The 26,783-nt window shown below is 29.9% G+C and overlaps 1 protein-coding gene across 1 annotated transcript in view; it reads left to right on the top strand.

Annotated features, from left to right (window-relative positions):
* The window catches only part of rsh (Rap GTPase activating protein radish), a 212,330-nt gene that overhangs the window by 145,910 nt on the left and 39,637 nt on the right, over window positions 1–26,783 (top strand). The window contains exon 13 of the mRNA XM_088268421.1: window positions 217–448. Coding sequence (XP_088124547.1) covers window positions 217–448 — 232 coding nt within the window. The remainder of the gene's footprint in view (window positions 1–216; window positions 449–26,783) is intronic.

Genomic DNA, 26,783 nt, shown 5'->3' with positions numbered 1-26,783 from the left:
TGATTTCAAAATATAAGCATAACGATCGCACCTGTATTTTTTTTTTAATATTTTAATCAAATAGCACTTACAATTACTTTTTTTATTTTTTTTCAGTGGATTATTTCACTTTTGAATTATGTTTAAATCGCGGTACTTCTAGCATACTTGCCCCTATAGTCCTGGTAATCAAAAGGTTAAAATAAAAAATAAATCCGTTTATTTATTTACAATCAGGTTCTTGGAGGCCTATAGGCCACATGCGCCCCTCCTCGCCCCTGCTGGACTCGGTGCGCGACCAGTTCGAGGACTACGACCAGCTTGCCAAGGACTTCACCAGGGTGTTCCTGAACTCTGAGCCGAACGTCCTGCACAACGCGGCGCTCTTCGACGTCGTCTTCCTGGTCGGCCAGTCCAAGCAGAAGGTGAAGTTCATCGGGGTCAGGGCCATCCTGGGCGTGAGAAGCAGGTCAGTCATTTTGTCTTTCAGCGTCGTGGTTAGGACTTTGTGCCAGGTTGTGAGATAGGGTTGTTCTTTATTTATTTTTTTTTTTGTCCATCGTTTGTTAGGATTGTGAAAAGCATGTATCAAGAAAAATATATGTGTATGTGTGTATATACGTATATATATATATATATATATATATATATATATATATATATATATATATATATATATATATATATATATATATATATATATATACATTTCCTCTGGTTGGTTGCTGCTTGCAGCCAGTTTTTACCCCCCTCTGCGACAATGTCGTCAGACCATCTCAAACGTGTAACATGATGCCCAGACTTACATATCCTTCTTAATCTTTGATGAGATGTCAAAAAATAATATGAAAATAACTCCTGTAATGGAGATAATCCAGATTTTGTGAAAAAGTATTTGGATAAACTCAAAATGTTGTGAAGAAAACCATTTTTTCATGAAATGATATTTTTTAACCGTAACATTTCTCAATGCTAAAAAATACCAATCTTTTATGTTTTTTTTATTTATTTTCATTTTACAAAAAATCTTATTTTATACCTCTCCGCATTTGTGAAGGAATATATTTTCTCAAAGACACAAAGAATTTTATTATTTTTCAACTGTGGAGATTTTCGGCTCGAAAATAAAAAGTTTAAAACAAATACATAAGTAAATACTTTATTCGTATTCTTATAGTTAGTAAAACGATAATTAAATGGGGTTTTTTCAGAGATGTAAAAAATATTAAAAAGTGGACTCGGTAAATACATCTATGTATTTTTAAAAAAATATTCGTTTCGTGACATGTGTTTCGATGCATTCTGCATCCTTAGATATGAAGAAATATTGATATTTTTACCAAGTAAAATTTGATTTTATAATGGAAAGATTTTACCACAAAATACCTGTTGAATCCTTTATGAAAAAGAAAACTTAAATGAAAGTAGTAGATATCTTATTTATGTATTGAATATAAATAATTGTATTAAAAAATAAAGTTAAGCATTTTTAAGAAATAAGGCAATTTGTAAAGTTCTCTCAACCTTTGCTTTTTCACTTCTTTAATACAATTAAAATTCAAAATCTCTGAATATGCTGATTGGTACTTAACACATTACATTATTTATTTCACATCAAAAAATCCAAGCAATCCAGAGATATTAATTTGTGTGTAATAAACTTTCAATTTTAAATAAAAATACTTTTTAAAACAACTTTTTAAAGTTTATTAATGTAAGCTCTACTAGTTGTGAGAACTGTATATGTTATCAAAACTAGTTGGTTTTATATAAATAAAAATAAAACTTGTCGTATATTTATTATTAAGTATTTTATTTTTATATATAAATCATTATTTCACTCCACAAAATTAATGCCAAGATAAGAAATTAATTAAATATATTTAATTGCAACGTGAAATATATTTTATTTGTTATTTTGTAAGGTTATAAAGCTAATCAAACGTTATACAAATAAGTTCTCATTCAAACTGTGAGTAATAATAATTTCCTACTTTTCAACTCTCGACTTACAGTAATTCAAAAGAAAAGTCTCTTCTCTGTTCTTTATTTCGTCTAATAAACTTTCCCAAGTTCCGCGATATCGTTTACTCGTACAAAAGAATCAAGGAGGATATTTTACACTCTCGTTCAGTTTCCTTAATCTTCCCGGATGTTGCTTTGAACCAAATTAGAGTCCCCATAATATTTTAATCAGGCTGATATCTTTTCTCTCTTTAATTCCATTATAATGACGGATTTCCCTAGAGAGACGAATTTAATTATCCTTACAGAATACGAGGGAGTATTTCCTAGATATGATAAGCTACGAAGACCGTATTCTCGGGATATTGCAATATAAGCACGTTTCTTACTTGACTTTGATATTACTTCATCTTTCGTTAATTACCAAAAATCTCATGAAATTAAAACCGCTTAGAATTTAAGTGATATTTCATAGATTTATTACGGTACATGTATATTAAATTAATGTGAATAATTTGTTGTATATATTCAGTTTAATGTTGAAATATTGTACAAACGAGACGATTTTACGTTACTTTGCTAATTTATTCTAACGTTATTTTTTTCCACTTTTCACTATTGAATTCGTTTCATTTTACTCGATGTATAGTTTGTTTTTGACTCGATATACTTTTGATTTAAAATAATACATCTGTATATGAGCCTTTTGGCTAGAATATCGTCTTTCCCGCATTCATATCTGTATTCAGCGAAACAATTGTCACAAATCGTATTAAAAAAAAAAATTCAATAGTAAAATACAATATCGTAGACTATTTACAATGATTAAAGAAAACACTTGTTTTTTACCACTTGAGTTTTATTATAGACTACATGTTTCAGAAATTAAACTTCCATCATTCAGGTCTGTATAATAACATACATAGTTAACATAATAATATGTATAGTTATTATACAGACCTGAATGATGGAAGTTTAACTTCTGAAACATGTAGTCTATAATAAAACTCAACAAAAGTGGTAAAAAACAAGTGTTTTCTTTAATCATTGTAACATGTACCACAAAGTTAATGTCGAAACAATAAATAAAATATTCGTAGACTATTTAAATTCGTGTTTGATTTTAACATTCAATATACAAATTTCTCACTGTTGAGAAATGCTCGCGTTGTAAAATTCCACCAAAAATATCTTCTTTCGAGTCGCTAGTAGTGAAAAAATTAAATAGTATTATAAACCCAACTTTAAAATGAGACTTTAATACAGAGAAAGAATATTGTATTTGTTTTATCTTCAATCTGTTAACGGTCCTCTGTGTTTATATGGCGAGTATATTCGTACTTTGTTAGAAAGCTCGAGGGTTGCAACTGAGGAAATGATTGCGAGGGAAACCCATTAGGAGAGTTACAAGTTTCCTGTTTTTATTTACAAAACAGCAACATTTAACGGAGCTTTTGATTTCCACGTTTGCTTTATAAACTAAGCATTTGAAACTTATTTAACCGTCAAAATATTAAATATAATCAGAGATTTTATTTGATTTCAATTTAGTACTGATATTTCTTGGTTGAACAACAGTTTATATAATAAAACATCAGATTTATAGTTTTTTTACACTTTTATTTTATTTGACCAGTGACTGGGTTTCGTCGTTATTGACATCATAAGACTGTGTAACTGGAATCCTACTTGTCAAATACAATCAAAGTGTAAAAAATTATATAGTTATTGTTTTATTGTATGGATTTCATTACGTATCGATATGGTTTTAAGCGTGGTATAATACATCTGTATTGATATCTCAACATGAAAAATAATATGGATAAATATTTGCAGGGTGTATGGCTTGTAATAGGCTAGTTTAAATGATCACTTTGTACACGTTTAACATTCACCATATTACCCATGATTGACAACCACAATTCTCAAATTTCGGATGTTGTATTTATGTTTCAATTGACGCCTTCGTTTCCATGCTAATCATCATTTAAAAAATGATAAGTTAGGTAGTTGGCATAAGTATTACTTTTTTATCGTAGGTATGAGAATGAATATTAGGGTGTCATTTTTATAAACCTTTATGAAATACACTAGTATGTAAGATTCGTTTATGTATAATTGTACTTTTTTTTTTAAATTACTACATCTGTAAATATTATCTTTAAAATTATATATATTTCCTCTGAAGACTATTCATGTCGGTGATTTTTTTGTCTTATTCAGCACCTGAATAAAATAATATTGATTTTCTTCAATACCTACCCTCTAGTGTCCTAATCGCCAGTTTAGGGTTGTAAACATTCAACGCAAAGCATATTTCGCCCACTCCTTTCAAGAACGTCATAAATCAAAAAACTTGATTTTTCAGGAGAACGTTTTTAAAGTTTAAAAATAAAACACAATGTAATAAAAATAAATATCAAGCCAGTTATTGAACTTTTTACTGTGGAACAGATCTTTTTAGGTAAAACCTGAAGGTTTTTTCTCCATTTGAAAAATATTTAGTTTATTTGAAAAAATAATTAAGCAATATCTTTTCTTCAAAATGCAAAAACAATACTTTCTGCCCTGTAGCAGGCAAATATTAAGTTAAAATTATGCCTCTTGTGCTGGGATATAGAACATTTTCTGGGCATTCCGAAAACATGTACAACTCAAAATTCACGATTTTTGATTTATGACGTTCTTGAAAGGAGTGAGCGATTTGTGTCCGGGGATGAGGCTACAAAATCGGGTTCGAGCTTAAAGAACAATTTGACAACGTAGCGGCCTTTGAAATTCATAGGCAAGCTAAATTATTACGGCTTGTACTCAAATTTCCGTTAATAAGCAACAGATAACAAATAATTTTGGGGTTAGTTTTGTTTGCGCATTTCAACGATGGCGGATAGTGAACAGACGCTTGTCTCGTTTATTTAATCTCACCTGACAACTGTTTGAATTTTGTCGACCGTATTTCGCGGAGGTAAATGGCGATATTTTGTTTTATAAAATTACCTAATGTGAGAACGGTTCAATAGGCAAAAGTTGGAACGGGGTAGACAAAACAACGAATGAAAATTTCAATGATTAAAAAACCACGCAAGAAAATTGGGTTCACAGGAACTATAGAGATTAATTTTTTAAGATAACATCTCAGATGGTACGTCTACTTAATAATAATAATAAATCCCTTACCGCACCCCAATGGTGCATAGGGCACTGCTTCATATAAACGCAGTGTTATCTCGATCGATTACACATGAAGGAAAGGTGATCAGCCCTCCACTTCAGGTACCAGTCCAGTATAATATTGAATAAATATTAGAGTGAAAAATCACTTATATTTATAAAACCCCCCTGGGAATCGAACCCGGGACCTCCAGAACGGTAGGCGAGCATGCTGACCATCTACGTCTACTTAAAGGGTAAAAATATTTCAACCGAGATCTCAAAATTCTTCGTACTGATTTGAACCACTTCATCTTGATTTTTTATAACTTTAAGAAATTTGAACGAACTTATAGCCGTTCATTAAAAATGTATGTTTTTTGTAATTGATTTCTTATTTTGATAATATAGAAATCAACTTTGTACACCTCTTTTGTTTCTAAAGTCGATAGTTTAAATTATCAAGATTCATAATCTTTTCTGTAAAAAAAAAAAATTTAATTACCAATAAAAATCTTGAAATGAATGATCCTTAAGTGGAACTAATCCAACATTTGTGAACGAAAATTTGAGCACACACTCAAAATTTGTGAATAAATTAGTATAGTAATATTGAAAATGATATTTTGAAGCTACTCGTATTTTTTTATGAAGATTGCTTCTAATTTACTAATTTAAACCATAGATGTCGTAAACGAAAGTTGACTAAAAAAATACATTTGAAATATTCAATTTTGGTATTTAATGAACTTTTTAAAATTTTAATAATATGGTTGTAAATATATGGGTAGAATGGTTAATGTTTATAGCAACCAGTGACAAATCGTAAGCCCTGTAAATAAGAGAATTTAACATTTTCATCTTAATAAATTTCTGCATCTTAAGAGATCTATCCGAATCTTGACATCTTATCCTAAGTCATATTATACATATCGCTCACTCCTTTCAAGAACGTCATAAATCAAAAAACTTGATTTTTCAGGAGAACGCTTTTAATGTTTTAAAATATAACATAGTGTTTTAGAAATTAATATCAAGCCTCTTATTGAACTTTTTACTGTGCAACAGATCTTTTTAGGTAAAACCTGAAGGTTTTTTCTCCATTTGAAAAATATTTAATATATTTTAAAAAATAATTAAATAATACATTTTCTTAAAAATGCAAAAACAACATTTTTTGCCCTGCAGCGGGTAAAAATATGCCTCTTTTGCTGGGATATAGTACATTTTCTGGGCATTCCAAAAACATGCACAACTGAAAATTGACGATTTTTGATTTATAACGTTCTCGAAAGGAGTGAGCGATATATCTTAGCTCTAAGTCAGACAAAAATAAGAATTCTTTTTAGAAATTTGTATGAATTTATATAAAGAAAAATTGGAGATATACGATATAAAAATCTAACTTCTTTGTCCCTTCACGTTTAAAGAATGCGGTTATAATAGCGTTTTTCTCTAAAGAATGCTGTTAAAATAGCGTTTTTCTCTTTGAACCAAAGTAATATTGTCTCTCGATAGAGACATCAGATCTCTATTGGAGTCCCTAGAAAAGTAACTACGGGTTTCGAATAAATACACACATGTCTTTATTGCGATGTTTTATATGTACAACCGCTTCCATGTTAAATAACTGGCGAGCATTCCACACACTGAATTCTTAAGAAAAGCGGTCACTCGAATAGTTTTTTTTTGTTACCCAAGTTTAAAAATGATTTCAATACGATCTCAGCTAAAGTAAAAGATGGTTTTTGGTTGAGTTTAATACTGTAAAAAAACAATAATATACATAGTGTAGAATCTTCCTAAACTACCCCTAAAAATTTAATCAAGCTCAAGCATTTTTTTGTAGTATTTTTTTTTTGCATTTATGGACTAAGTAGACTCCACTTAGTCCAAAAATGCAAATAAAACCTACTACAAAAAAATGTCCCTTACTGTGTTTTAAATTTGGACAGCTGACATCATATTTAACGTATATGGTATGTTCATTCATTCATCATTCAAACCCTTACCGCACCCCCATGGTGCATAAGGCACTGCATCATATAAACGCAGTTTTATTATGATCGTTAAAGTAGGTACCAGTCCAGGGTAATATTGAATTAATATTACAGTGAAAAAATCGCTTATATTTTTGACCCTCCCTGGGAATCGAACCCGGGAACTCCAGAACGGTAGCCGAGCGTGCTGACCATTACACTACGGAGGCGGACAAATGGTATGTACATTTTTAAAACCAAAAATATTATTTTAGTCTCAAATATGTATTTCATGTATTCTTGTTTTTACAACTCGCTAATGGAATATTTTTCAACGGTCTTCAGTACACCGCTCACTGTAGCGGTTTCAAAATTAAATTTTAAAATGAAATCAGTTGTAAATCTATATTCTCTTTCATTTTCGTTCTCATGATTTCATATGTAGTTTTATTTTTTACGGTTTCCTATTTTACATATTTTCTTTAATATTTCTTATTTTTTAGTCCATCTGTTTTTTTTTTACCTATTTTCCTGGTTTTAAGTTATAACAATTATCTTCGTACCATAGATCATACATTATATAAGACGCTCGGCTATCGTACCGTAGGTCCCGGGTTCGATTCCCAGGGGGGAGTCAAATAAGTATAAATGATTTTTTCACTCTAAAATTTATTCAATATTACCCTAGACTGGTACCAGATCCAAGGGCTGATCACCTTTCCTTCATGCTAGCAACGATCAAGATAACACTGCATTTACATGATGCAGTGCTCTATGCACCATTGGGGTGCGGATAAGTGTTTGAATGAATGAATGAATGAATGAATATATATATATATATATATATATATATATATATATATATATATATATATATATATATATATATATATATATATACTATATATATATATATATATATATATATATATATATATATATATATATATATATATATATATATATATATATATATATATATATATATATATATATATATATATACATATATTTATATACATATATATATATATATATATATATATATATATATATATATATATATATATATATATATATATATATATATATATATATATATATATATGTATACATATATATATATATATATATATATATATATATGTATACATATATATATATATATATATATATATATATATATATATATATATATATATATATATATATATATATATATATATATATGTATATATATATATATATATTTATATAAATATATATATATATATATATTTATATATATATATATATAGATATATTATATATATATATATATATATATATATATATATATATATATATATATATATATATATATATATATATATATATATATATATATATATATATATATATATATATATATAATGTTTCTCAACAACAATAATCTTACATCCAGTGTTGAGGTAAATATCCATACAAATCAATCGTGTGTGCCCTTCGAATGAAAAATAAAGAAGCTTTCCATAAGTTTTCTAGATGTTTGCAGTTTCCAGTTGTGTGCGGATGAATCTCGCTTCCACAAACAATTCTGCAAACGTGTATTTAACTTACAACTTGCGCAGTTTACCTTTGCATTTCCCGATATCTCCACTCGCCCGGCGGTTCAAGTACCTCGAGGAAATGTGGAAATGTTTGAGAAACGCGGTCCTTTATTGCAAAAACAGGTGAATCACATTTCTGGAAATTATATTCACGTTGGAAAATAGGGTATCCACCCCCCGCGTTAAATTATTTATGCGAGAGTTTGGCTGTATAAAAACTGTATAAAAACTGAGGTCTTATTACAAAGAAGAATTACAGTGTCTGGTTGATTGCGTTTAGACTAGGGATGCCAAAAAATATGAAACTCTCATTTTAAAATAGTTTTATTAGTTTTACGAAACAGTTATTTGTAAGATTATAGATTGCAAATAACTTATATTATATTTTTTTAATTCGGCATTCAGTTTGTTTACAACATTTTGAGTGTGTCCAAATACTTGTTCACAAAATCAAAAGTAGTGTGGCTGTCAATAATGGGTAGAGTTGGTGAATGTTACACGTGTGTAAAGTGATCATTTAAACCAGCCTATGACGGTCGTCAGCCCCGTAAATGCCCAGACATCCATATTCTTCTTCATCTTTGATGAGATGTCAAAAAATAATTCAGTTTGTTTAATGACATGTTGATTTTTTTTAATTAAAACATTTTTGTAATTATTTATTTTCATTTTCTTACACACGACTTGTTTTGAAAACTTTTTTTATCATCGACAAGCGATAACAAAATCTTGATAAACTTAAAACCAATAAGTAGTATTATACAAGTATTTTATTTAAACTTTGAACATTTAAAACCTTTTTTAATATCTTTTTAGTTATTTCTTTTTTTAGTTACAAATTTTTAATGAATTTTGTCTTAATTTATAAATAAAACACTTTTTTACCACTTGAGTATATCATTACGAATTTTTATTTTATTTTATTTTTTCTTTTTTATTAATTTTTTTTTTTACTAAAATACATTTTTGAAATACAAAATAGGTAAATATACAGAACATCTTATATATAACGTTTCTACCTCTCTAATAAAGTAGATATTTGTGTTTAGAGAGGGAGTTCGTTTCACATTTATTTTTATTTTTTTTATAAACGAAGTAAATTAAAACAAAGTAAATTAAAATTAAAAATAAAAAATTAACAAGGTAAATTAAAAATTAAAATTAAACATTCTTTGGTATGGAGTCTAGAAAGGGGTGAGTCTTAAATATTTTTTAATTTTAGTTTTAAAAGTTTGATAATTTTTTATAGATTTTTAAGTTTTCCGGAAGTTTATTAAAGTTTTTTTTACCTATGTACGTATAATGGTTTAACGCTGCTGTTGTTTTACATCTGTGCAAAATTAAATTATTAGAATATCTAGAGTTACTTGAATTTTGCACTTCAATTGTTTTTTCTTTAAAAGTTTGTAAGATAGCGGCTTTATTAAAAATTTCTTCAATAGTTGGGATATTAAGTTCTTCGAATACTAGTTTTGATGGGTAAGTTCTGGGCTTTTTAAGAATTATTTTTGCAATCTTTTTTTGAATAATAGAGAGTGATTTTAAGTTTGTCTTATAAGCTCCTCCCCAGCCTATAATTCCATACTGCAGAATTGATTGTTTTAAAGCATAATAGACTGTTTTTATAAGTTTTAGAGATAAAATATTTCTTAGTCTAATGAATACATAAATAAGTTTCCTAATTCTTTTGACCATAGTGGCTATTTGTACTTTCCACTTCAAATTACTATCAATTATAATGCCTAGGTACTTAATATTATTCGCTTTTTTAATTGTCGAGCATAATTGGGGGCAAGAATGATTAGTATTGTCATTTTGATTATGGATTGTGATATTGAAATTTACTGGGAGGTCAAATTGGTTAATGGAAAAGGGTAGAAAAAAGTTTTTTCACTGTTTAGTGTTAATAAATTACTATGGAACCATTTTTTTAATAAATTGATGTCCTCGAATAGTTTCAGTTTTTATTTATGAAGCATCTGTAGCTTCTGAAACGAAACTAATCGTATCGAAATTTAATACTCAAATTGGGAAAAAATATATTTATTTGATATAACCCTTAACTGATGTTGTACCTTTGTTTTTTTGTACTTTTAAAATTCTTTCAAAATGAATGAATAACGGAAAGCTTTGAGAATCGCACCACCAATATGTTTCTGAAATGTAAAGTTTCCGCAGAACTCTTTTTAAAGTCGCATTCTATTTCTCCTAACTGATCTGAAGTGGCTCAATTATATATTTTTTAGTTCAATTACTTACACGTCTGAAACCCGTCTATGACGATTACGAATCGCGAGGACGTAAAATGATTGCAAACTTCCCCAATTCGATTTAGTTTAGTTTCCAATACGTTTTGCGGTGGAAAATTTTAAACGGGGGACCACCATACCACTTTGCAGCACCACCGAGACCTTTCAGCCACTCATGAATTAATTCAAACGCTAAGTACCTGTCCACTTGACTGCATAGATGAATTAACGTTGTTAAGTACTTCATTTCAAATTTGGCTCTCGCTTTTAGATAGAGTGAGCACTAACATAAAGTCAATAACATATCGAACTTAATTTCATCCTTTTACTAGAAAAAAAGGATTTAATAATGGCTTCCATATTTTTAAGTTCAGGTATTTTGTTTCTCAAGGAACAAGAGTGATGAAGCGGGTGGTATCAGGTAAAATGTTAAGGAAGAGAAGGGGAAGATCAAAAGATAATGCGATGGATGGTTAGGATTTTAAGAATTAAAATGAATGCTTTTAACATTATTCTTCAAACCTGAATCATATAAACGCAGTGTTATCTTGATCGTTAACACATAAAGGAAAGGTGATCAGTCCTCCGCTTGAGGTACCAGTCCAGGGTAATATTGAATAAATATAACAGTGAAAAAATCACAAGGAATGGTAGCCAAACGTGCTGACCATCACACTACGGAGGCAGACATCACTTGAAGGTTATCAGAGATAGTGCATTTTTTGGATAAGATTGTTTATTTCATAGAGGATTATATCAGTTACGAGATGTGTATGTATGTCTTATGTGTATTTGTATATACATGTATATATACATATATATATATATATATATATATATATATATATATATATATATATATATATATATATATATATATATATATATATATATATATATATATATATAACGTGGTAATATTTTTCTTTTGAAAATTAAGTGTAAATAATATGTAAAGTGGGTGTATAATAATAAAATAAACAATGTGTTGCTTTGTAATTAAAGTTTATTCTTAATTTATCTTTATAATAATTTTTATATCTATCTATCTATCTATCTATCTGATTCTGACAGTTAATAATATTATCGGAAGTCTTTTGTTTAATTCTGAGCGACGCATGCGGCATCTGGTGGTAGAACTGTTTTATGTAGGTACTTTTTGTAAGTACTTAATAAAATGTATAGGTAGGTACCTAGTTATTTTATTACATCTCCCCCCTTGGGGATGAAAATTCATAGTAAAATTTTCACTCGTCCTCCGGATCATCTTCTTGTATAAGTTTAGTGATATGATAAAGTTTTTTTTTTTTTTTCTTTCTTTCTTTTTTCCTTCTTTTTTTTCTTTCTTGTTTTTTTTCTTTCTTCCTTTTTTTTCCTTTTTTTTCGTTCTTTTTTTTTTCTTTTTTTTTGTATTTTTTTTTCTTGACCCTTTTAAAGTAGACACAGTTTTTCTCAATCCATTTGTTTTTTTTCTTTTGAATTCCTTCATTTTTATTCAGATCTCTTAAAGTATCTTCTAATATAACCAAATGTACAACTTTTAATTGTTCATCTGCATTTTTATTCGATTCTAAAACTGGATTCCGGCTTAGACAATCTACTTCTAAATTCTTCTTTCCTGGAGTATATTTTATTTCATCTTTCGTAGAAGTTTTTTCTACTTTATTTTTATTTTCATTTTTCAAGCACTGTTTCTGTGTTATTTGTATGTCTTCATTTTTATTCTGATCTTTTGAAATATCTTCTAATTTAACCAAATTTACAACTTTTAATTGTTCATCTGCATTTTCATTCGATTTTAATACTGGATTCCTGCTTAGACAATCTACTTCTAAATTCTTCTTTCCTGGAGTATATTTTATTTTATCTTTCGTAGAAGCTTTTTCTACTTTATTTTTATTTTCATTTTTCAAGCACTGTTTCTGTGTTATTTGTATGTCTTCATTTTTATTCTGATCTTTTAAAATATCTTCTAATTTAACCAAATTTACAACTTTTAATTGTTCATTTGCATTTTCCTTCGATTCTAATACTGGATTCCTGCTCATACAATCTGCTTCGAAATTCTTCTTTTCTGGAGTATATTTTATTTTATATTTTGTAGAAATTTTTTCCACATTATTTTTATTTTCATTCTTCAAGCACTGTTTCTGTGTGATTTGTAAATCTTCATTTTTATTATTAATCTTATCATCGTCCTTTGTTTTAAACCAGCATGTTGCTTCAGGGTGATATCGAGTTCCCTTATTTAATTTTTCACAAATCTTACATGGACTTTTATCTTTAATTTTATCACTAGTTCTTAGATTTCCACGTCTTCTTTGATTATCTTCTAATCGTTTTCTTTGATCATCTTCTAATTTTTCTCTCTCACTCCGAACATATTGTAGTAATTGTTTTAATACATCTAATGTTTCATAATCCATTTCCATTTAACAAAATTGTCGTTTTATAACGTGGTAATATTTTTCTTTTGAAAATTAAGTGTAAATAATATGTAAAGTGGGTGTATAATAATAAAATAAACAATGTGTTGCTTTGTAATTAAAGTTTATTCTTAATTTATCTTTATAATAATTTTTATATCTATCTATCTATCTATCTATCTGATTCTGACAGTTAATAATATTATCGGAAGTCTTTTGTTTAATTCTGAGCGACGCATGCGGCATCTGGTGGTAGAACTGTTTTATGTAGGTACTTTTTGTAAGTACTTAATAAAATGTATAGGTAGGTACCTAGTTATTTTATTACATATATATATATATATATATATATATATATATATATATATATATATATATATATATATATATATATATATATATATATATATATATATATATATATATATATATATATATATATATATATATATATATATATATATATATATATAAATATATATATATATATAAATAAAATAAAATAAATATACCCATTGTTGAGTTAGATTATAATTGCATAATGAAGCGGCTTAAATTGATAAATCTAAGTGATAGAAGGGAAATAACTGATCTGGTTCTGTTATATAAAATTCTTAAAAATTTTTTGGACAGCCCTGATCTCCTCTATATATATATATATATATATATATATATATATATATATATATATATATATATATATATATATATATATATATATATATATATATATATTGTATGTATATATATATATATATATATATATATATATACAAATATAAACATTTAGCTTGCAGCTTGAAAATTCAATCAATTTAATCAGTAAGTAGCGAAATTAAGCCATAGCTTTCAGGTATATTGCAACATTGTTTATGCCAGAAAGCCCTCAATCAACCTGCTGTGGCTTAGAGAATACTAAAGCACGTTCATGTAATATGATCACACATACATGTATATACTGCTATCGTTAATATCACACAGTGTATGCACGTCTCCTCTCCGCTATACATGTCGTAGCTTCGCTTCAGTTCTGAGAACAAATCCAATCTTTCTTCGTAACTCCCTTCATTGACTTTTTCCTTACTTGAAATACCTAACTATCTGTACCGGGCCACTCGTTGTTGTGGCTTAGTCTGGTTAAATAGAAAAGAAAGAAGACACAAAACAAATTTACTGATTATACTTTGTGGAAAGATACATATTTTTGTTAGTGATTAGTAATATTTTGTCATTTATTTCCTTTAAACATGCTTCTTAGCTTATGTTTTTTAAACTTATGTTTTATAAATAAATAATAAATATAAACCACATTCTAATATGCCTCATTTTACAATGCTTGTAATCAATGAAAATAATAAAAAATCATTGAAAATACTATATAAATGAAAGCAGCTGTTAAGTGGCAACAACGTTTTGTATTGCGTTGTTAAATGTTACATATAACAGATGGCGCTGTCATTGCAGTATAAAAGTTTTATTTTATATAAAAACAATGTAAAATTCCTGTCCCCTGTTTATTTGTATAGTTTATTTGTATAATAAATAACTCGCGCGTATCCTAATACAACTTTGTATCAAGTTTTCGAAAAAATCAAAGCGAATAATTTACGATTTTTAACGATCCAACATTTATAATTATATTTATTTTTATACGGGGATGAAAGCCGGAGTAGGGTTAGTGCCAAAAAACTAACGCTGAAAAATCACTTTGTACCTGTATGGTCAGAACAGACAATTTTTACGATCCTTTTTCTCTGCCTACCTCTGCAGGAAACGGCGTGACGATAGCAGTAGTGGATATAAATGATTATTTATTTAATGTACATATGACGATCAATTCCCCAATTTATTCCCGTTTTCTGCATTCATTTTCACTAGATATGAAACGAATTTCACATTTAAATGCAGCAACAAAAGCAATCAGTCAGTGGAAGCCATTTTTATTAGTCGATTGTTTTCATAATATGATTCTCCCTTTGAGCGGCCACTGGTATTACATTTCATCAAGCTACCGTACGCAAGCAGATGAACTCATCATACTGCATCCCCCGCCACCCCGTACTACCACTGTTCACGTGTTTATGCGTACTGCCTGCACTCAAACCTTCTCGGTAACTACATTACGTGCCAATATGAACCTCCCAACAAAACCTGAAGCTCAGTATTTTAATTAATAAAATAAAATGCGAAACCTCGGCAATGATTTCGCGGACCATACCGATTTTTGAAATACGTCACTTCCTAAGTATAAAGCGATAATAATTACAATATTTCAGTTTATTATGTTAACATTAACATAATTATGTTTCATGTTTTATACGAGTATTATCATCCTTGTTTACATAAGTACTTTTCGAACCAAAAATGTACTTAAAAAGAGAAAAAATATTATTTTATCACCTTTATAAAATTAATCAACTTTGTTTTCACCACTTTTTTTAATAATACAATTTGACCTACCGGTTTCGACAAGAACCTTGTCATCATCAGGGTTTATTTTAATTCAAAACATTAAAACACTCTCACCAAAAACTTCCACACACTCCGTAAAAATCCTAAATGTTATTATTTTTTTTTTAAATAACGATTAGGATTTTTACGGAGTGTGTGGAAGTTTTTGGTGAGAGTATTTAAATGTTTTTAATGTTTTTTAATTAAAATAAACCCTGACGATGACAAGGTTCTTGTCGAAACCGGTAGGTTAAATTGTATTAATAAAAAAAGTGGTGAAAATAAAGTTAATCAATTTTATAAAGTTTATAAAATGTGCCACAAATTATCTGCGGAAAATATTCAAGAAATTGTATTTATTTTATCATATTGTCTATACAATATTTAATAATTTACAGGACTCACAACCTTCTGGCTTAAGTGATCACTTTATACGCGTGTAATGTTACACCTATCCGCCTCCGTAGTGTAAATGGTCAGCACGCTCGGCTACCGCTCTGGTCCCTGGTCCCTGGTACGATTCTCGGGGGGAGGGGAGTCAAATAAATATAATCGATTTTTTCACTCTTATATTTATTCAATATTTCCTTGGACTGGTACGTGAATCGGAGGACTGATCACCTTTTCTTAATGTATTAACGATGATCAAGCGAACACTGGGTTTATATAATGCAGTGTCCTTTGCACCATCGTATGCGGATAAGAGTTTGAAGAAGAAGAAGTACATTACAACTAATAGTATGTTACAACTATTTACCATTTTGTCAGTGATTGACAACCACACTACTTAAATTTCGGTTTCCCCCCCCCCCCTTTTTTGCACCTTGCTTATAAATACAATGTCATGAACGGGTTAGGGATTATTACACATTTACTAGTGTTTTTAAATGTACATTATGTGGGAGAAAAAAAACCGGGTAGAGCAGCGTTCAGCCGCTCCACTCCACACCACACTTTAGCTCCATAAATACTCTGTGGTGTGGTTGTCAATCATGGGTAGAATTAGTGAATGTTACACGTGTGTAAAATGATCACTTCACCAAGCCTATGATGGTCTTAAGCCCTGTTAATGCCCAGACTTCCATATTATTCTTAATCTATGTTGAATGTCAATAATGTTAAGAAACGTACTGTTTTAACTTTTTATATTTTTCGTGCTTTTTATTTATTTGAATGACCGGTTATATTCATAAGCGTTGAATTGAAAAGATTGAGCCGATTGAAAATATTGGTTAGACCCCAATCAAATATATCACAGCCAACTTGCAAAAGTTTTAATGGTTCTTACTGTGGAAACGTGTTAGAAAGCACTGTGGAAAATTTGTTTACTCCAACTTTGAGGTTGATCAAATAAGCAAATTTGCCATACCAATTAAGTCACCAGGTTGCAATTAAGTAAGGTTTTCCGATTTGACAGAATGGAAGGAAAACGCTCACTCGTCGGCTTATTGTGAATTTTTGATCAGTGAGCTGAAAGCAAAACCTTGTATTCGATTTCTGTACAGTAAACACAACGGAATACCTTAATCATGAATACTATTCACTTATTTATATTCTCGACAGTTGACAAGGCCTAAGTGTAGTATAAAATAGACTGTGAAGGTATTCTTTATTAACCTTTCCTTTACTGATCATCGAAAAATTACACGCGATCCAAAACAGGGCACCAAACGACCCCAGCTCATATTTGTATGAAAATCGTAGTACGCGACTCGTTACCCACAGAGTCACAGATTCCGCGTCCTTTTTAGTGCGCCGCCTAGCGCCGACTAAGCGAGTGCAAGACGATGAGTGAGAAGCTGGAAATTGGATCAAACGAAAGCGGAGTTATCCAATCATCTCGCTCCCTTGTGGTTATATCACATTTATTAGACTGAGACAAATAACATTTCGCTAGCAGACAAAAAATTAACGTCCTGATATATAATTGCGTAGAATTCGCGGTACCGACAATATTGTGCTTTTTTTTCAAAAACATTGTTTTGAAACATTCAACGATTTAAAATTTTTTTAAATTAAAAGGTTTTTTTTGTATATGAACTTCATGTCCACTTTTAAAAAATATTCCCATTGTGATTCATTTCTCTTCTTTCTCTCTTTCAAATTTTTATTTGTGTATAAATGTCAGACCGTATCAATTTCATTTGAATGACCTGATGGTGGAATGATTATTCCAAATCCGGTAGTCACGAAAAAGTGTTTTTTAAGATGGTATTACACAAAGTAAAAGATAAATGATGAAGAGAGTGTTAAAATTTTCTTTAATATTAATTTCAAGATTACAAAAAATATGGAGTAAGTAGCTCTTCTGATACTAAAGTTATCGAATTCAAATTCATGTATGGGGGATTTCAATCTCCTTGTTCGAGTCGGCTAGGTTAATTCACAGGTTTGTGATTATCGCTGAATGTATGGTGTCACGATTGAGCACTGATACGAGAAGTATGATCTCAAGCTCAGAATCCCAGCGGTAATTTGCTAGTGGAATGTTCTGAAATTCAGGATTTTGCCTCTCGAATCGTTAGAAACGTTGTCATGGTAGAGTCCTAACCTGTGCTAGATTGCGTCTCCATGCATTATAACATTATATTTGTTTATTTTTCACATACTTATCTTTGTATACCAATTGTTACATGGTGTGCGTCGCCGAGATATAATTATTTCAATTTAAAAACAAAACGTTTGAATAAGACCACTTTTTAAGTAATTAATGTAAAGATGACGATTTTCGATAATCTAGTTGTATTTACACCAACAAACTCAAGAGTGATCTTAATGGAGTGTTTTCTTGTATGTTTTGTATTAAAATCTTCATATTTTTCCACAAAGTTAATGCAATTATTGTAACCATTTCCTATTTTACTACGTAAGTATATTTATTTTGACAAATAATGTTAAAAGATTTATTCATTGCTTTGTTGTAGATGTTTATGTTAAAAATAGAAGTATTGAAAATAATTGTAGGTTTAAAACTCTCAAATTAACAAACCCTGTTAAAAGTTTCACCTTATTTTAAATTTCAAATAAAAATAGGTCATACCGATAAAAATAATTTTTTACAAATGCAACTATGACTGATACTATAATTTTTTAACAGAAAAATATTCATGTATTTAAAAAAAATAAGAATAAACTTATAAAGACAATTACAGTTCAAAATCAGTAATTAATTAGAAATTAATTTTAAAATTCATTTGTTAGTCGACTCCTCATATAATATAATTACATCGTACCTGAAAACCTGTTACTGGCTATCACAAAATTAAATATTGAACTTGTACATTGTACAATGTAGTAAAGGTATGCATTAGATCCAGATTTCAGCAATGTCAGTATTCCATTTGAATTGAATCGTTTCACACAGAATAAGCTGGAATCCCACTGAGAAAACCGGAGCTTTCGGGAAATCTATATTTAGAGCCGTGTGTGCTTTCAACAACACTCTGTTTCTACGTTGGAACTACAAGTACTCCTTTCCACCTATTATAATTCTGTAGAAGAATTTTATTTTTTCTGAGAGTTACTTTGGAATATTATCCCGTGTAGTATAAGCACTGTATATTACAATATATTGTACAATATGTAACAATGAAATCTGAACTATTTATTTATCTTTATTTTAAACCTTCTAGTGAATTACGCAAACTTCAAAGGTTCATATGGTTTATTGACTTTATACAATACAATGAAATAATACAGAAATAAATAATATAATATTCATATTCAAAAGAAATAACCGTATACTGAAAGTAAAGTGATTTGAAATGGATGATATTTAAATACATATACATATTTGTACACACATATACACACCAAAAATATATATATTGAAAAAAAAACATTATTTTTATGATGTAGAATGTTAATATTTATAAGTCAAAAATAAACATAGGTTATGGTATTTGAAAATGATGCGGAATGCATCGAAACACATGTCACAATAGTTTTTAAGAAATAATGGTATTTTCCATGTATAACTTAAATAAAAACAAAGATTTTAAGTCTGCTTGTATATTGGCGGTTTGTGGCCATCCTGTGATCGTCGATTCCTTGTCTTTATTTTTTTTTATATGTTGTCTATGCGTTTGGCTTCCGTATTGAAGATCCTAAATTCGATTCTCAAGAAGGTCAGAATAATAAACAATGATATGTCACTCTAACGTTTATTTAATATCACCTTGGACTGGTACCTGGGGTCCATCTTCTGGGGTCCTGTCTTGCAATATGACCCTAAAAAATTTACGATGAAGACCTTGGGAGAACAAAAGATGCGGGTACGAGTAAGCGTCAGAAGAAGAAAAATAATATTGGTATCAATAAATCTTATAAATTTTCTCTCCGCACCTCCCGGCATAGCAACAGTCACACATGTGTAACTACAAATATTCCGAGGTATGTTTGTATGTCGAGTGTTACTCGTGTGTGGCGACTGCCACCCGCTACCCCTAGTGAGGGGTGGGAATGTAGGCTCCGCGCGTGGAAGGGTGGCGGAGCAATGCGAGAGTCGCATATTGAAATGTTTGCAGAGACGTAAGCGCCGAGACAGCGAGATTACCATACTAAAGTGTTCCGATACATCTAAATCCGTGCTACGTGAATCTGAAACGAACAAACTGCGAAAATTTCACCCTCGCTTTGAATCGTGATACATTCGTTGTGTTTTGACTTAAGCATCTCAAAACTATGTTGTTTTCGACAGATCTTAAAACTATGTTATTTAAGTCTAAGATCTCAAAACTATGTTGTTTTCGACTGAAATCTCAAAACTATGTTGTTTATTTTACAATATTTTGAGTGTATTCTCAATATTATTAATATTTAAAGCATTTACTTTGTGGTTAGTCATTTTTACTTATTTATATTTTTTTACAAAAATGTTAATAATATTAGTTTATAACCACTCACCGAGATTTTTATATCTACTGGTTTCGAGGCGTACCCGTCTCTTCGTCAGGACAATCACTTTTACAGCATTCAAACAATACCACCCTTCACCACCATAGCACCATTTACACACTTAAAACTACACAAAATGTTTAACACATGCGATTTTTGGTCGACCCGAAGACCAACATGCACTACAGTTTTCACCACATACATGCGTTACGAGCGGAGGTCAAACATGCACTAAGATTAGACGTATTAATCAAAACAGCTTATATACTTAAGCATACTATTTCTATTTTACTGATCAAGTGACCGTCTTACTTTAAAGCATTCAACTTTGTTTCATTACTACATGACAAACTCATTAAATTAATTAATCACGCGATGAAAAAGTTAGATTTTTTTTCACAGAACATTCATCTCGTTGATAAAGGGAATAGAAACGTACTCCTTCCTTTATATGTCTCTGAAGTGTCATTTTCTTTGACACGGACTTTCGCTGTGCTAGTTTTTCCGCTGTGGTCTCATTTCGCGCCACGGGTTCATTTGCCGTTCGTAATTCGGAATCCTCCGACATTTTTCCTCGTGATTTTCATCGCAAGCCTAGGCATTCGTAACCCGAGGTTTCACCCTACATTACGAACACGATACGTTTTATTACGTGGGATTTTAATGACGGAAATACATGACGCGTGTATTCTATATGGTTGTCGGCTGTCAACCATCCTTTCGGCTGTTTGTTCCAAACAAAGACATCTCCGATACAAAGGGTCCGCCGGCAGAATTCATACGGTTTTTTAAATTGCGATTTGATAAAAATCCGCTTTGCGCCGGAAAATAATTGCAATGACAGACACAAAAGACTGGGAAAACTGAAAAGTGAGGGGAGGGGGTCGTATCGAGTTACAGGGACACATAACCGTGCAGGTATATAATGAATTCAATGTAAATACGTCCCATTTGAGTTCGTTCGCGGGTAAACAACACCAAACATATCTCCAAAAAAATATACGATTCTATTATTATCAGACCGTTTTCGCGCTTTTCTATGTTATTAACTGTATTTTTCATTTTGTTTGCTCAAATAACATACATGTGAAATATGAATGTCTCTCGTATGCCGTCAGTGATATTACAACATCAACTATCTCAAAAACAGACGTTTTTATAGAGTCAAAAATTTTACATACCTATTTTAAATGAAGTATTAATGTTTTTAATTTAGTGATACAAGAGTTTCTTATCTTTTATGGAATTTTTGTATTAATTTTTTTTTATTTCGATACATTGTAAAAGCTTGTTTTAGCTTTCATAATTATGTACTTCAAACTATTTTTTATATTTATATTTCATTTTTATATTATATTTTGGAAATTTGGTCAAGTTTAATCTTCTGTAATAATACGTATTAATTTACAATTTAAATCATTGATCGTTTTGCATCGATGAGAATTATTTTTAAACATGTAATAAATGTTTTTATTATACAGTGTAGAGACCCAGATTTGTGAACAAGGATTTGAACACACCCAAAAATGTTGTGATTAATATGAGTTATTCATGTATTACGCTAATATCAATAGATCTAGATACCAAAAATGGCAAATAATGATCTTATACCGTGTAACTCGACAACAAGCAAACAGAGACGTTATCAGCTTTCTTCGACAGTACGGCTGTCCAAACTTAAAACACAAAAAGGGACATTTTTTGAGGTACGTTTTTTTTTTTGCATTTTTGGACTAAGTAGAATCTACTCAGTCCAAAAATGCAAAAAAAAAGTACTACAAAAAAATGTCGATTACTGTGTTTTGAGTTTGGACAGCCGAGTAGTATAGGCGTATCCAGTGTAGAGAAGCTAAAACATTTTATTTTTCAGGGCATTCTATCCTCCCTGCTCACTTCTGAAAAGAAAAGATGTATCGATAGATAGTTAGATCATTTATGGTACATGTCAAGTAATCGGGGCTCTGTTAATTAAATCCATACTAAGGCAAGCATTTCAATTATTATGCTTCTCACGTACCAATCGTGGAACAGAAATGCCTCAAACTTTCGCACGAGTTATCAAAAAAATCATCAAAGTAAATTCGCAACCTTATTTTTAGTGTTTCATGTATCATTAACTTAAATAAGCTGAATTAAAAATTTAAATTTCCATAAAAGAAAGCTTTGTAGTTGAATCGCAGAAAGCTTAGTTTTGTGTCGTCAATTCACGATTTCAATGAATTACTTTTTCACATAATTACTGTACATAACCGGTATACGTATTCCTCGGCTCTCATACAATTCAACAGCGTTTGAAACATAAAAATTAAATACTTTCATATTATTTTTTGACATCTCATCAAAGATGAGGGGCTGACGACCGTCATAGTCTGGTTTGAGTGATCACTTTACACACGTGTAACATTCAGCAATTCAACCCATGATCGACAACCACACTACTCAGATTCTTTAAAGTTTACACACTTACACACTTCTTCATCTTTGGTGAGATGTCAAAAAATAATATGAAAACTAACTCCTTTAATTGGAGGTAATCTAGATTTGTTAACAAGTATTTGGACACACTCAAAATGTTGTAAATTAAATACTTGTTTAAGATCACTTTTGAGTTTATTCATGTTTACACGACTGAAATACAAACAAATACAATTTGTGTTTTCATCTGTCGCTGAGAACTTCTGTAGTTCTCGAAACTAGTCGTGTTTACATTAACAAACAAAAATTCGTCGTAATTTAAAATTGTTTTATATTTACATTAAAACACTAATAAATTGTCAACTTAAAAGCGGTCATACACACGTGTTTTATTTTATATTGAAATCATCATGTTGTTCTACAATATTAATACCAAATAAAAAAAAATCAGTGTTATTATAATCATTGGTATTCTTATTTAAAATTTCACTAATAAAAGTTTTATACATATACATGTGTATATGAGACACAAATGAAACATATTGAAAGCTTTTTTTATTAATGTTTAACTTAGTAAATACCACTATTTCTTAAAATCTACTGTGACGCGTGTCATTTTCAAACACCGTCCACAAAATATTGAAAGCTGTTCCACCACAATCCCTGATCTGATACAGAAACACCTAGGCTTCCTGACAAACTTTTCTTTTACAAACCATTATTTTTATTTCTTATGAACTAAGTTGCAAAATTTAAAAAAAATTTGAAACAAACTTGTATCCCGATTTTATTGTGAATTTAATTGTGAACACCGTCAAACAAAGTATTGAAAGCTGTCCCACAACATTCCCAGATCTGATACAGAAACATCTAGGCTTTCCGACAGACCTTCACTTGCATAACATTATTTTTATTTTTTATGAACTAAGTTGCAAAATTTACAAAAAATGTGAAACAAACTTGTATTCCGATTTTATTGTGAATTTAATTGTGAACACCGTCAAACAAAGTATTGAAAGCTGTCCCACAACATTCCCAGATCTGATACAGAAACATCTAGGCTTTCCGACAGACCTTCACTTGCATAACATTATTTTTATTTTTTATGAACTAAGTTGCAAAATTTACAAAAAATGTGAAACAAACTCGTATTCCGATTTTATTGTGAATTTAATTGTGAACACCGTCAAACAAAGTATTTAAAGCTGTCCCACCGCATTCCTAGATCTGATACAGAAACATCTAGGCTTTCCGACAGACCTTCACTTGCATAACATTATTTTTATTTTTTATGAACTAAGTTGCAAAATTTACAAAAAATGTGAAACAAACTTGTATTTCGATTTAACTGTGAATTTACTTCAGAGCTTTCAATATCCCTATCACATCCAATCTAAAAATATACAAGTTCTTGAAACTACCACCAAACTGACGTTGGCCGGTACACAGACACCTCCACAACCGCGACCAGTACAGCAGACAGACACGGAACATTGCAAAGACATGTAAAATGAAACATGATATACAATACGCATAATAAAATTATCTCATGTATTAGTTGTGCATCGGGGACTGTATCCATCCTGCCGCGGCTCTAATGGTCGCATTTTGAACATGTTTAATGTTATCAATTACAGCAAAATAAAAACCTCAATAAATAGAAGACAATAAATATAATTCGGCTTGTATTTTGTAATGTTTATTTGTATCTAAATACAGTATTCATATTTTCAAAGAAAGTTTGGATTTATTTAAAACTTATCTCATTTTTTTATATAACGGACTTTCGGCTTTAACAGACACCCTCTCCCCCAATTAGTCGTTATATCGAGGTTTTACTGTATTCGCATTAAGTTCATTAATCCTCTTTTTTCCGCTGATTGAAATCAAAATGTTGAATCTCGTCATGACGTCATCGCGTACCGCGTTTCCGGCGCAAATATGTTTTAATTATAATATCATATTTCGGATCGCGGTAAAATTTGCGGTGAAAGCTCGACTGCAACCCCAAACTGGAATCAAAATGGCTTCCTTTATTCACAAAGCAAACTTTGCGTATGTCCGTAATATCGAAATACCTGCATAATACAGTCGGGAGTAGACTATATTACTCCTGACATACTTATATAAGTAATAATACAGGGTGGCGAAAAATTAATCACCCTATCGAAAGATATTATAATTTTTGCAAATGGCTTGGTGCGTCAAACATATTTGATATTTGAAAACAAGTCAACTGCAGTATACAAACGATTATTTATTGATTTGGCGTTTAATTTGTAGAACTCCATTTTAATTTATGTATTAATTTTAAATCAAACACAGATTTTTTTGAGTCTACTAAGTTGTATTTTATTAACAAAAACAAATAAAAAATTATATTGTGACAATCGTTTCGCCTTGTTAGGGCATTATCAAACGAATGTCTTGATAATCATTCGTTTGATAATGCCCTAACAAGGCGAAACAATTGTCACTACATAATTTTTTATGTGTTTTTGTTAATAAAATACAATTTAGTATACTCAAAAATCTGTGTTTGATTTAAAATTAATACATAAATACAAACGATTAATTAAGCTTTGCGCAAAATTATCATAAAATTTTGTTTTTAAATAACTTTTGTATGAAAAAAAATGTATTTTTTAGAAATGGAAATCTTTGTTTGGACCTTTACGTTATTTTTCTGTTTCGTGGAAAATGTGATTTTTTTGTATGCGTAAATTGTATACATTTATTTAAAAGAACAATTATAAACATATTCAAGATATTTTTTGCAGAGACCCCACTAAACCTTGTGTGTCTTGTCGGTAGAGCTCTTTTTACATACATTTTTTACTGTTTTTATCCATTTTAACCTAATATACAAACAAAACAGAGAGAAAAATTTTTAAATATAAACTTTTTTTCAATTTTCATAGAATGAACTCTTGATCAATTACCCATTCCTTTATTTTGCCTTTGTTCCATCCTTCAATATCCTTCAACATATTATTTTTTGATATCTCATCAAAGATGAAGAAGAATATGGAAGTATGGAATAGATGTCTCTAGTGAAGTTTTAGTGATTCAAGAACAAGGTTTCTAAATTGGTTCATATATATAGAACTTCAATGAATTTGAGTAGTGTGGTTGTCAATAATGGGTAGAATTGGTGAATGTTACACGTGTGTAAAGTGATCACTTAAACGAACCTATGACGGTCTTCAGCCCCGTAAATGCCTAGACTTCCATATTCTTCTTCATCTTTGATGAGACGTCAAAAAATTATATGAAAATAACTCCTGTAATTGGAGATAATCCAGATTTTGTGAACAAGTATTTGGACACACTCAAAATGTTGTAAATCCTTTAACATGTTTGTGATATCGTTCAAGTGGGTACCGCCAGTGTTGATACACATTTGTGCTCGTTTTATCGATTTGTTTACTGCTCTCATATTTACCAATGTTAAATATGATTGACGTACGACGCCATTTTCTAAAATTAAAATATCTTCCGATAGGGTAATTAATTTTACGCCACCCTGTAGTAGCATATTCATATTGGAGCGAACGTAAAACCACTAATTAAGCGGTGATTCCAACTATGCTAGACATAGTTATACTCGACTGTTTGAACGAACCAATGCTTCGCAATGGTTGGTTACTCAACGTTGTTCTTCAAAGTTAATGGGGAAATTTC

Source organism: Brachycentrus maculatus, unplaced genomic scaffold, assembly GCF_059751285.1.
Source record: "Brachycentrus maculatus isolate JH-2025_06_01 unplaced genomic scaffold, ASM5975128v1 h1tg000323l, whole genome shotgun sequence".
In the NCBI taxonomy this organism is placed as follows: Eukaryota; Metazoa; Arthropoda; class Insecta; order Trichoptera; family Brachycentridae; genus Brachycentrus; species Brachycentrus maculatus.
This window is presented reverse-complemented; position numbering and strand designations above follow the sequence as displayed.